This window comes from Triturus cristatus, chromosome 6 (assembly GCF_964204655.1).
Source record: "Triturus cristatus chromosome 6, aTriCri1.1, whole genome shotgun sequence".
Taxonomy (NCBI): Eukaryota; Metazoa; Chordata; class Amphibia; order Caudata; family Salamandridae; genus Triturus; species Triturus cristatus.
In genome coordinates, this window is record NC_140589.1 from 42189275 (window position 1) to 42203434 (window position 14160).

The 14160-nt window shown below is 46.3% G+C and overlaps 1 protein-coding gene across 2 annotated transcripts in view; it reads right to left on the reverse strand.

Moving 5' to 3' along the window:
- DAAM2 (dishevelled associated activator of morphogenesis 2) overlaps nucleotides 1–14160 on the reverse strand; it is a 630299-nt gene that overhangs the window by 313598 nt on the left and 302541 nt on the right. For both annotated transcript variants that reach the window (XM_085610233.1, XM_085610232.1), the window contains exon 4: nucleotides 5708–5782. In XM_085610233.1, coding sequence (XP_085466359.1) covers nucleotides 5708–5782 — 75 coding nt within the window. The remainder of the gene's footprint in view (nucleotides 1–5707; nucleotides 5783–14160) is intronic.

Genomic DNA, 14160 nt, shown 5'->3' on the forward strand with positions numbered 1-14160 from the left:
AGACCCACGTGGGGAAAGGGGATGTGGTATGTGCAGGGAAGATGTATGACGTCAGACATACAAGATGCTGGAAGATGAAGTGTGTGGAAAGGAAGGAGGGATAAGGGAACACGTGGCGGCTGGGAGAAAGGCATATTGCAATTGTGGGGTTCTAAACAAGCGGGAGGCTATTTTAACAACCTGAACCCCTGGCTTTCACATGCTCTCAGAAGTGGGCCTATCAGTCTGCTGAGATATTGTGCTAGTGAAATATGCGGATAATTGTGGTTTTGTGGACAAGTTCATTGCCAGATGCACCTGTGAATGATCAGTGCAACTCTCCTTCGATGGAAGAAAATCAAAGATGGCCACCAAGTACAAACCATTCCAAGATGGCTCTCAAACACTAACACTATGCTTATTTTGAAGGCAGTCCTTTACGGTCTGGGGGTTTCTGGTCTGGGAATTGCTCCTTCCTGTCAGGCGGTGCCTGTTCTGTGGCTGCTCTTTCCTTTCAGGTGGGCTCCCTTTCTAACAGTAGATGACGTGCCTCTGTTCAGTGTACAACTGGAACACAACTTGTTTGGCTTGCTCCTGCTATTGCATTTGTTGCTCTTCGTCTGTTCTCCAAGCTCCAGTTCTGCTTCAGACCTGCAAGGAACATATTCTAATCCAGTTTTGCTTCATTCATTTAAGTCCTAGTGCAACCCCAGACCTGAAACAGCCAGTTCTGCTGCAACCCTAAAACTCCAGTTCCTCTTCAGTCTTGTAAGCACTAGTTCTGCTTCAGTCCAAGAGACACCAGTTCTGCTTCCACCCCACAGACCCCAGTTCTGCTTCAGTTTCACATACTCCAGTTCTGATTCATTCCTAGTGACTCCACTTCTGATTCAGTCCCAGTGACTTCACTTCTACTTCAGTCCCACAGACCCCAGTCAGCTTCAATCCCACAGACCCCAGTTCTGCTTCAGTCCCACAAACCCCAGTTCTCCTTCAGTTTCACACACACCTGTTCTGCTTCAGTCCCACAGACCCCAGTTCTACTTCAGTTCCACAGACTCCAGTTCTGATTCAGTCCTGGTGATTCCAGTTCTGCTTCAGTCCCACAGATCCCAGTCTGCTTCAGTCCCACAGACCCCAGTCTGCTTAAGTCCCAAAGACCCCAGTCCTACTTCAGTTTCACAGACCCCAGTTCTGCTTCAGCCCCACAGACCCCAGTTCTGCTTCAGTTCAGTTTCCCTCCCCCTTCTCCTTCAGTCCAACAGACTCCAGTTCCGATTCAGTCTTAGTGACCCCCAGATCTGCTTCAGTCCCACAGACCCCAGTTCTACTTCAGTTCCACAGACCCCACTTATGCTTAAGTCCTAGTGACTCCAGTTCTGCTTCAGTCCCACAGACCCCAGTTCTGCTTCAGTCCTACTGACTTTAGTTCCGCTTCAGTCCCACAGACTCCAGTTCTATTTCAGTCTTAGTGACTCCAGTTCTGCTTCAGTCCCACAGACCCCAGTTCTGCTTCAGTTCAACAGACCCCAGTCTGCTTCAGTCCCACATACCCCAGTTCTGCTTCAGTTTCACCCCCCCCATTCTGCTTCAGTCCCACAGACTCCAGTTCTGCTTTAGTGCCAGTGACTCCAGTTCTGCTTCAGTTTCACATACTCCAGTTCTGATTCAGTTCTAGTTACTCCAGTTCTGGTTCAGTCCCACAGACCAGAGTCCTGCTTCAGTCCCACATACCCCAGTCCTACTTCAGTTTCACAGACCCCAGTTCTGCTTCAGCCCCACAGACCCCAGTTCTGCTTCAGTTCAGTTTCACCCACTGTTCTGCTTCAGTCAAACAGACTCCAGTTCTGATTCAGTCTTAGAGACTCCAGTTCTGCTTCAGTACCACAGTCCCCAGTTCTGCTTCAGTCCTACTGACTTTAGTTCTGCTTCAGTCCCACAAACCCCAGTTCTGCTTCAGTCCCACAGACCCCAGTCTGCTTCAGTCCCAAGGACCCCAGTTCTGCTTCAGTTTCACCCCCCATTCTGCTTCAGTCCCACAGACTCCAGTTCTGCTTCAGTCCCACAGATCCGAGTCCTGCTTCAGTCCCACAGACCTCAGTCTGCTTCAGTCCCACAGACCCCAGTTCTGCTTCAGTCCCACAGACTCCAGTTCCGTTTCAGTCTCACAGACCCAAGTTCTGCTTCAGTTTCACACCTTCGTTCTGCTTCAGTTCTGGTTAAGTCCTGGTGACTCCAGTTCTGCTTAAGTCCCACAGACCCCAGTTCTGCTTCAGTTTCACCCCTACCTCCATTCTGCTTCAGACCCACAGACTCCAGTTCTGCTTCAGTGCTACTGACTTCAGTTCTGCTTCAGTCCCACAGACACGAGTCCTGCTTCAATTACCACAGACCCCAGTCTGATCACTCCCACAGACCCCAGTTCTGCTTAAGTCCCATGGACCCCAGTTCTGCTTCAGTTTCACCCCCCGTCCTGCTTCAGGGCCAGTGACTCCAGTTCTGCTTCAGTTTCACAGACCCCAGTTCTGCTTCAGTCCCACAGACCACAGTTCTACTTCAATCCCACAGACCCCAGTCTGCTTCAGTCCCAGAGACCTCAGTTCTGGTTCAATCCCACAGACTCCAGTTCTGCTTTGGTCCCACAGACCCCAATTCTGCTTCAGTCCCACAGACTCCAGTTCTGATTCAGTCCTGGTGACTCCAGTTCTGCTTAAGTCCCACAGATCCCAGTCTGCTTCAGTCCCACAGATCCCAGTTCTGCTTCAGTCCCACAGACCCCAGTTCTGTTTCTGTCCCACAGACCCCAGTTCTGTTTCAGTCCCACAAACCCAAATTCTGCTTCAGTCCCACAGACTCCAGTTCTGATTCAATCCTAGTGACCCCAGATATGCTTCAGTCCCACAGACACCAGTTCTGCTTCAGTCCCACATACCCCAGTTCTGTTTCTGTCCCACAGACCCCAGTTCTGTTTCAGTCCCACAAACCCAAATTCTGCTTCAGTCCCACAGAATCCAGTTCTGATTCAATCCTAGTGACCCCAGATATGCTTCAATCCCACAGACTCCAGTTCTGCTTCAGTCCCACAGACCCCAGTTCAGCTTCAGTTTCACAGACCCCAGTTCTGCTTCATTTCAGTTCACCCCCCCGTTCTGCTTCAGTCCCACAGACTCCAGTTCTGATTCAGTCCTGGTGACCCCAGATCTGCTTCAGTCCCACAGACCCCAGTTCTGCTTCAGTTTCACACCTTCGTTCTGCTTCAGTCCCACAGACTCCAGTTCTGATTCAGTCCTGGTGACTCCAGTTCTGCTTAAGTCCCACAGATCCCAGTCTGCTTCAGTCCCACAGATCCCAGTTCTGCTTCAGTCCCACAGACCCCAGTTCTGTTTCTGTCCCACAGACCCCAGTTCTGTTTCAGTCCCACAAACCCAAATTCTGCTTCAGTCCCACAGACTCCAGTTCTGATTCAATCCTAGTGACCCCAGATATGCTTCAGTCCCACAGACACCAGTTCTGCTTCAGTCCCACATACCCCAGTTCTGTTTCTGTCCCACAGACCCCAGTTCTGTTTCAGTCCCACAAACCCAAATTCTGCTTCAGTCCCACAGAATCCAGTTCTGATTCAATCCTAGTGACCCCAGATATGCTTCAATCCCACAGACTCCAGTTCTGCTTCAGTCCCACAGACCCCAGTTCAGCTTCAGTTTCACAGACCCCAGTTCTGCTTCAGTCCCACAGACCCCAGTTCTGCTTCATTTCAGTTCACCCCCCGTTCTGCTTCAGTCCCACAGACTCCAGTTCTGATTCAGTCCTGGTGACCCCAGATCTGCTTCAGTCCCACAGACCCCAGTTCTGCTTCAGTTTCATGCTCCCCCATTCTACTCCAGTCCCACAGACTCCAGTTATGCTTCAATCCCACAGACCCCAGTACTGCTTCAGTCCCACAGACCCCAGTTCTGCTTCAGTCCCACAGACCCCAGTTATGCTTCAGTCCCACTGACTTCAATTCTGCTTCAGTCCCACAGATCCCAGTTCTGCTTCAGTCCCACAGACCCCAGTTCTGCTTCAGTCCCACAGATCCAAGTTCTGCTTCAATCCCACAGACTTCAATTCTGCTTCAGTCCCACAGATCCCAGTTCTGCTTCAGTCCCACAGACTCCAGTTCTGCTTTAGTCCCACCAACCCCAGTTCTGCTTCAGTCCCAGAGATCCCAGTACTGCTTCAGTTTCACCCCTGTTCTGCTTCAGTCCCACAGACTCCTGTTCTGATTAAGTCCCACCTACCCCAGTTCTGCTTCAGTCCCACAGATCCCAGTTATGTTTCTGTTCCACAGACTCCAGTATTTTTGTAGGCCTGCGGGCTTTAGTTCTGCACGGCATGCAAGCTCACCAGGTTGGTGTAGCTAGGCACACCAGCAGTTTTCTACCAGTTCTGCCTGGAATAGCTATACGCTGAATGTGAATTCGTATACATGACTTCATACTGGTCGAAATCACATCTTCCTTAGGTTTTAATTAGCCTTCTTTAAGCAAATGGCAACTGTGAATAAGAGTCTGGTCACTAGAGCTCATCACAAGCATTGGTACAGACATGAACTGGCAGTGGTGTATTTCATCTCATTGATACCGAAGGTACTTGGAATGCGGGCTATGGGTGAGCACGTCTATTCCTGTACTGGGGGTTTAGCATTGCATCTGCAGTAAGGAGGCTGGCACCTCATGATTGGTTCAGCTGAGAAGCAGAACCAAGGCAGGAGGGAGTGGTGTCGAGTTCGCCACACTAATAGGAGATGAACTAGCAATTCCGAAGGCCGAACATTCGGCAAATCTGCAATGTCCTTATGCATGTTGCATTGACGACGAATGACTTACAACATTAGCCATGAATGACTTACAGAGTTGACCATGAATGACATACAGTTTTGACCATGAATGAGGCACAGCATTGACTATCAATGATGCACAGCGTTGACATGAATGACTTGCAGTATTGGCCATGAATGACTTCCAGTGTTGGCCATTAATGACTCCCAGTGTTGGCCATGAATGACTTACAGCATTGACCATGAATGACTTACAACATTGACCATGAATGACTTACAGCATTGACCATGAATGACTTACAGCATTGACCATGAATGACTTACAACATTGACCATGAATGACTTACAGCATTGACCATGAATGACTTACAGCATTGACCATGAATGACTTACAGCATTGACCATGAATGACTTACAGCATTGACCATAAATGACTTACAGCATTGACCATGAATGACTTACAGCATTGACCATGAATGACTTACAACATTGACCATGAATGACTTGCAGTGTTGGCCATGAATGATTTACAGTGTTGACCATGAATGACTAACTACATTGACCATGACTGACATACAGTAAAGATTTCTTAAAATCATAGGAGCACTGATATCACCCGTCGCTCTTTGTTGTAGCCTTATAAACACGGTGCTACAGGGGTGTGATTATACGGCAGGAGACGTTTTGCTCCTTGATCTAGAAGATGGTAAAATAGCAGACCGATGGATGCAAGCGAATCACAACCCCCTCATCCCACATTAGACTATCTTTAATGTCCTTACAATAAGATTTGTGAATCACTGGTAACAACGTTGGCAACATTCACTTCGCACTATCGCGATCAAAGTTCTCCTGTGTATCAACATGGAGAGAACAGGACTCAAAACTTTAGCGACTTGTAATACTCACGGCGGCCATGGAGTTGATGCGATCAATGTAATAGTCTGGCCAGCTGGTGGCTTGCCTGTTCGGGTCTTCTTGCTCCTGAAACAAACAAAATACGTTGTCACTAAAATATCACAACCTGAGATTCTCCCTGTACCAAGGGTATAAGAACAGAATCCAATGACAACAGCTAGTTATGGCTATGCGTCCGTCTCTACCATGAACGTCAAGAGATGTAACCATGGGATGTAGCTGCTACTCAACGCTTGCACTTTGAACCCCCTTCCTCATCCCCTGCTACCCCTGGTCTTAGGGGTCATGAAGACAGTGACAGAAACAGAAATTTACAGGGTTCAAGAAGGAACTAAGATTTAGAATTATTCTGCTCACCAGGGTCAGGCTACCACATGGAGTAGAATGAACAACAGCTGGTAGGACATTTCACATTTTTAACTAGCACATTTGATATTTGCTAACAGTAGTATGAATATAAAGCTGCGCAACCTCTCGCCAAACAAAACATCGCACCACAAACAACAACATAAGAAAACTCAATCTAACAACGAGTCTGCCCAATTTCAGTTATGGAGCGGCGCGGTGCTATCCATTGCTTACTACCTACACCGGTGGACGTGTGTCGCGTGCAGGGCAAATTCCAACAGTAATGTCTAAATGTAGCAGCAATGTTTCAGCTGGATACTACCATAACATTTCAACAGGATTCAAAGATGCAACCAAAAATATGAGTAAACAACTTGGGGTAAATACGTTTCTGCCCATTTTGCTCTCCTTAAACACCATCTAAAGCCTGGTGGTAAATGAAAGAGAGACAAGTAGTAAACCACCAAGGGAGCTGAGAGAGTTGAGTCCTAAAGTGCTGTGAAGCAGGATGGACTCGGCAAAGAGAGCTGAGCTACAGTCTGCGTCCTCAAGGAAGATGCGGAACAAAATGTTGGGGTACTTCGGCAGCCCGGGGTTTCAGAGTCTCGCACAGGGAGTCGTACAAAGACGAGAGGAATCAGAAAAGTTGTCAGAGAGAGGGTCAGGTTATCAACAACCGACTTGGAATCTGTGCTTTAATAAAGGAGGTACAAGTGGTACAAAGCCCGCAAAGTGATGTGCAATGACTTGGAACCAGCTTTTCGTTGTACCTCAAGACCAAAGAGGGCTACTAGACGAAAGATGAGGAGGGAGCCACCTGGGGCTGCAGCATGAAATCTGCAAAGGAGGCCTTGAAAGCAGCTGCAGGGAGTAAGATCAGGAGTAACGCATGGAATGGCTTCAAGATGTGAAGACACGATTAGCGCCTGAAGAGGTGCAACGTCTGCCAATTAGACGCAGTTACTACTGGCTCTCCCTACTATGGAGGTGGTAAATCACCAAAAGAGTTCAGTTCAGCTTCAGAAGAGTGCAAAAATTACTTTTGGATAAATCAGAAGGAGGGAGAATTCCTGGACAAATTGGAAAGGGAATCAAGAAAGTAAGACAGAAAAGGAGATAAACCTAATACAGCGGAGGAGGCAGTGTGCCCAATAAAGCACTAAAGCAAGGAGAGACAGTGGTGAGCAAAATGTGAAGGATCGAATATGTAAGAAAGAAAGATTTCATACGTTTTAGAATGGAGGAAAGCTGACGGAGCTGGGGGAGGATCAACACACCACCATCCAACCTGAAGCTGATCAGGACAATAGAAGGTTTCCAGAGTGGGAAGACCTTGGGACACTGCAGCCACCTCTTTCAAACAACTACTTCACGGTGAGCAAATCAGAGATCACACGTTCCTTGGAGAAACGGTTGGGCGACACCAAAAAAGAGACTGGGTTGCACCATCAGAAGAAGTTAATATGAAAATTTAAAAAGCAAAGCTACTCAGCGATCTGATAGCGGAGGACCAATGCCAGGGGTCGCTGAGGAGATGATGCAAGAATTGGATCAGAAACTGGACTGCAATATTACTTAGTAGATGTAAACAGAAGAAACATGCTAAAGTTAGACAGTGAAATAAAAGACAGCTGGGAAAGGAGAGCTAATATGAAGCCATGGGGAGAAAAGAGTGAAGTACAATAGATGAACAAATGAAGCTAAAGGACAGCACTGAGTAAATCTTTACAAAGTTGAAGAACACGAAAATAGAGAAAGCGGCGACCCAGTTGTGAAACCTTGTAAATGATAAGACAGCAATCAAGCGGGTCTGATACTTAAAAATTCAACTTATCATCATCTTAAGTGAACATGTCTTGTCTATTTACAATAAATAATATCAGAGATAAACATTTTGTTAAACAAATGGAAAATGGAAAGGCTGACTATTTGATAAATCTAGTGCTCCTAACTAATTTAAACTTCTTGTTTAGATTTGTTCCGTTCTGTTTATCTTCTTGTTTTATCATTTTGTTTGCAATCATTGGCTGCCATCTTCATACGGAGAAGCAAAGTTGCAACGAGAAGCTGGAGGCGCTCAATAAAAGACTTACGTGATCTCCCGGACATGTTCAGGACAGACTAGCAGCACCCTTTGCAAAAGCTGGGCTATATTTTTCAAAGATCGGATCTGAAGAAATGAAGATAGATTTGGATATTGAAAAGAACTGTCAGCTTTTAGAAATAAAAAGCTAAGGAGCTTGATAGGCAAAGAGTTTAAAAATGCCCTGAGTGTAATGGATATACCAAAAAATAGGATCTCATCCAGTAAATTTTACGGAAGAGTTATTACTGGGCCCAGAAAGGAATAAAAAGTAGACACAAATCTGGTAAGATGAGTGAGAACATACTTTTCCAAATAAATTAAAGTAGAAATGGTCAGGACAACTAAAAGAGGTGAAGGTGTGTTCTCCAGATCTTTGCCTTTGAAAGGTGAAACAGTGACCCTGGAAACTCTTAAGAATCAATACATATCGTAATTAACTGGCTCTATACCACTACTTAGAAAAGTAAAAGAATTAAGACAAAGGTGGAGGCATTTTACCCCAAATGCATTAGGATCATTTTAAGGATACACATATGTTCATGGAATATCCCCGGCAGCAGCGGCTCTGGATTGACATCGTTATGTTTTTAGGAAAGGTTTTCACAAAGGAAACCAAAGAGAGCCTGACTTCAATTATTTTTTGGAACTAATCAACATTTTCTGTTAAATTCAAAGAAGTTCATGTTTCTACTGAATTTCGTGGTCACGAGGCAGATCCCTACGTGATGGATTCGAGTGGAAGCAGGCGTACTAAATTATGGAGCTGGAAATATATTTATGTGATTGAATCATTTAAGAGAAAAGGTAAGTCCATGGAATCAGCTGCTGCAATTTAAAAAAAACAGAAGTCCTTCTATGCTTTTACACCGCATTCAAATGGAACAGCTTAATCAAATTATTCTCCAGAGCAATGTCTGCTATAAAATATTATGTGAAGTAGGTAAGCGTAAGCCAATGATTATATATTTAAGGCTGGAAGTAAGACAAGTAAAAGATCTCCTAGTGAATGAGGCTCACAATAAATAAATAGTAAGGACTCTTATAAAGAGAAGATGCAGTCAAACAGCTTCCATGATCCTTCAGCCTTCGCAACAAAAGGGGACTGGCGTGGGGGCACACTGAGGCATGCACCTACAGAAACCAGCAGGCCTGACTTCAAGTCTCTGAGATACAAGCACAGCTGCACGTAAGCATCAAGAACCATGGAAACAGAAAAAATACTTTTATGATGTCACTCTTAAGGCTGCATCCATCAGAAATTACTGCACCAAAATGTCACCACCCATCGCCCAGTTCACTGAAATGAAAGCAACACTAAAAAAGTAGTATTCCCAGCCCTATGTCCTAGAGACAGGCCCAGGGGATGAAGCAGAATGTGGTTGATGACAATTGAAACCACAAGGTGGACCAAATGGTATTAAAAAGAAGTGGCAGTTCCAGATGGGTCAAAGTTTATCATAAGAAAGGCATTCTCACACAATATTTTAAGACATATCTTGGTCTGTGTTTGGCCGGCTCAGAATAAGTCTATTTTTCCTTATTAGGGATAGGTGTGTGCTGGGCTGCAAGAAGGCCTGGCTATCATGGGTCTGATGTGGGTGCAATGCCTCCAATGATGCAACTTTTGAATTATGCCTCTCGAGTCCAATAGTGCTGAGTTCCAAGAAATTGGAACGCCCCTCTCACTCTTAGTGGTTGCACGGAGACGCCTCCACGTGCGGGGGGAGGCGTGGAGAAACTACACCCAAAGGTGTCCATGTTGGACATCACAGTCTCAATGCTGAGCTTTTGATTCTTGATGAAGGTCAGCCAATGGTGGACCTTAATACATCTGGCAGGGTCTGTGAGGAACCTCCATATTGGTGCATATTGGGAGAGGGCTTAGGACATATTGCTAGGGGTCAGGGATCAGAAGTTTTCATGTTAATTTTGCCCTCTGAACACGGAGGCCCAAGCACCTGCAACAAAACCCTCTTGCTGCCAGTTTACAGTAACACGATGTGGATCTCTGAAAGAGGATTGCCTGCCACGAAGGTACAATATGTATACGTTTATTAGACCTGTCATCCTTGGCGTGGTTTCCACCCACTTTTTGACCCCCTTTTGCTGACTTCGTTTTTGTTGGCCATAGGATTCTGTGCACTTTGCCACTGCTAACCAGTGCTAAAGTGCTTGTGCTCTATACTTAAAATATGTTAGTTTGGCTTATACCCGATTGGCATATTTAATTTACTTGTTACGTCCCTAGTAAAGGGGCATTACCTGTACCCAGGGCCTGTAAATTACATTCAGCAAGTGGGCCTGCAACACTGATTGTGCCACCCACTTGAGTAGCACTTTTAACATGTCTCTGGCCTGCCATTGTAGCTATTTCAACCTGGCAAAGTAAACCTTTTTCAAGGCCCAAACCTTCCTTTTTAATACATATAAGTCACCTCTAGAGTAGGCCCTAGACAGATGTAGTGTATCTAAAAAGTAGAACATGGTCTTTTATGTTTTACCTGTCCTCGTAGTAAAAAACTCTTACATTAATTTTTCACTACAGGAAGACCTACGTCTACCATAGGATAAAATTGGAGTTACCTTATTTCATTTTACAAATGTAATTTCCAAATGCAAATTGGTTACCAGCTCACGTTTGGTATCTCTGGAATCACAATTTAAAATCCTAACTTATGGTGAAGTCAAATTGCAATTCTGAAAATGCCACTTTTAGGAAGCTATGTTTATCAAAGGGGGGTTACGTCCGTCTCAGTGGCCTGGTAGGACGTGGTAAAGTTTTGAACAAGAAAATCACCTGGCCACCAATTTCTGAGGCTGCTTTTTATTTCAGCAGTCTAAGGAACAATTACACCAGTCAGTATAGATTAGAACGTATTCGGCATTTTGGTTTTTTACCCACGAGGGACTCATACTAAAAATGACTCTGCAGAGGGTTTTGGTCAAATAAAAAAATCCCCACAGAGCCTGACACAACCTTTTTTCCCATGGGTAGCTTGTCTCTAAACTAAAGCCAAGTAAAGGGCACTTAGAGAAAGCATTACGCTCTGAGCTATACTGACTGGTGTAACTGTTCACAATGAGATAAATGTATTTGGCACACATTTTTTTGGTTTTGATTTCACATTGTTTTCAGTATTGTGAATCCATTTGTTTGAAATTTCTCTGTTAAATGAGTACTGTATCTTTTTTTGGCATATTTAATATTGTAATTTTTTTTTTGTTAAAAAGAGTAAAACGGCAATATGTTTAAAGCAGGGTGCAGTGACTAAAAAGCATTGTTCCTTAGACTGCTGAAATAAAAAACAGCCTCAGAAATTGGTGGCCAGGTGATTTTCTTCTTCAAAACTTTTAGGAAGCTGGCATTTTCTTGCCTTAGTCATTTGGTGCCTGCAGCCTGTCTCTGGGTCACATGACTGGGAATAGGTGAGAGGGGGATTTGTGTATTCCTCTTATACAGCCACACACAATGGCAAGCTTAGGTTTGACTGGATGGGCCACCACTGGCAGGATGGGAGGGAGGAGTTGGGCCCATCCCCACATACACTTGAATAGACTGTGTCCTGTGTCCACAAAAGGGCTGCATTCCTCCTGTAGTTAGTGTGGAACAAGGGCTCGGAGGGCAGGGCTCCTGTGTCACTGCAAAGGCATGCCTCTAGAAGCTTCTCCCCACAAGTGGGTATAAATACTGGAACTCAGACACCACCACATCAGTACATTTCTGGACCGGTGGATACTCTGAGAGAAAGAAGGACTGCTGTGCTGCTGAAAGGACTGCCACTCTGCTGGACTGCTGCACCGAAGGAACAGTTTTTTTGCTGTGCTGTGCTGACCTTCTGCCTGCTGCCCTCTTGCCTGGGTTAAGAAGGACTGGACCTGCATCTCTTGAACCCAGAGTGACTCCAAGGGCTAGTTGGCTGGCCTCCTGATCTGAACCCTCAGGAACACAAGAGGCTTCAAACAACCTTATACTTGCGCCATCTGTGAGTCTACCCTGCCAAGTGGTGCCACCCCAATCCTGGAAACGTGAAAGTGGGCCTAATGTTCTCTGCCAACCTGTGGATCCAGCAGGAACAACATATTCCCCTCTGCTGCACGGAGCAAACCTGTACAGAACCGACACATCGCTGCTGCTCCGTGGATTAGATCTGCTGCAAAGACAGTATTGCAGACTCTTTGGAACCAACACTGAGCGACGCATCCCCAGTGTAGGCCCTCGCATCTCTCATCGACTGCAGTCTCGAAGCCGGACTCTGCACCGCAGCCTCACAGCTCCTTGGAACAGATGCATCGCCCTGACTGCATTGCAGATCCATGTAACACATGTATGTATGCTTGAATGTGGCATTTCTTCAGCGTGAACTCAGCCAAAAGGCAGAGAAGAGCTGTACATGGTCAAAGACAAGCTTAAAGTCAACACGAAGGAGCAGAGGAAGATGGGTTGGGGATGTACTGTGATATTTACAGAGACGAGGCGTCAACTCTTTCCTAGATTGGAGCAGAGTTGGGGCGCTGCTGACAGATACAAGGATGTTATTCCAGACCCTGGGTGATTAGACAGCAGAGGCTGCCATCTTGGCTTTTCTTCTTTACACTTCTTAGTCTACAATCTGATGGTGTCCCGGCTGTGGGTGTGCTGGGTACCACCAGAGATGGTGAGCTCGTCTGCAAGATAAAGCAGGGGAGCCGGTTGTAAGAACTTTGAAGATGCTGGAGCCTGGGAAGGAGCGCCAGTGGAGTGCCATCAGGATGAGGGTGCTACATGTCAGTGCAGCTCAAAAAGGGAGGCATACGTTTGTCTTTTTGGGGAGCAGGACCAGCTCCAATAACTTAAAAGGCAATATTTAAAAAAAGGGAAAAAAGAGAGATGGTTCCTAAATTTCTCGACTTTCTCCAGGGTTGGCCTGGATGGAGTTGGCATTCGGTTGCCCCTTTGGATCTTGGCTACCGTGAATGCTATAATCATGAAATTTGGTTGGAATAAACTAAAAAACTCAAGATGCGCCACTTGAAACAAGCAGCGGTGAACTTTCCACCTTGCAGCCGAGAAACCAATGACAGCATCTGAGCCAACAGGACACCCGCAGCCCTGTTCCCAAAGTGTCATAGCCAACATTTCCCAAATATACAGAGAGCCCCCTGTGTCAGATGAAAGAAGTGTGGGCACAGAAACCCGCTTTCCAAATCTTTGAAGGCAGGGAGCGTCCTTAGTTTCCAAATACACACACAGCACAGAGAAGCGACTTGACACAGAAACCCCCTCTCAAAACACATGAGGCCAAGACATAAAAACCAAGACATGAGAACCAGCTTCGCAGCGTATGCAGCCAAGACAGGGAAACGAATGTTACAACTATACACACGCTGCACAGGACACTCCTACAAGTATACCCGAGCCGCACAGGACACTCCTACAAGTATACCCGGGCCACACAGGACACTCCTACAAGTATACCCGGGCCGCACAGGACACTCCTACAAGTATACACGGGCCGCACAGGACACTCCTGCAAGTATACCCGGGCCGCACAGGACACTCCTGCAAGAATACCCGAGCCACACAGGACACTCCTACAAGTATACCCGAGCCGCACAGGACACTCCTACAAGTATACCCGGGCCGCACAGGACACTCCTACAAGTATACCCGGGCCGCACAGGACGACCTTACAAATATACACGGGCCGCACAGGACACTCCTACAAGTATACCCTAGCCGCACAGGACACTCCTACAAGTATACACGGGCTGCACAGGACACTCCTACAAGTATACACCGGCCGCACAGGACACTCCAAAAAGTATACCCAGTCCGCACAGGACGCCCTTACAAATATACACGAGCTGCACAGGACACTCCTACAAGTATACACCGGCCGCACAGAACACTCCTACAAGTATACCTGGGCCGCACAGGATGACCTTACAAATATACACGAGCTGCACAGGACACTCCTACAAGTATACCCGAGCCGCACAGGACACTCCAACAAGCACTGCCGGGCCGCAC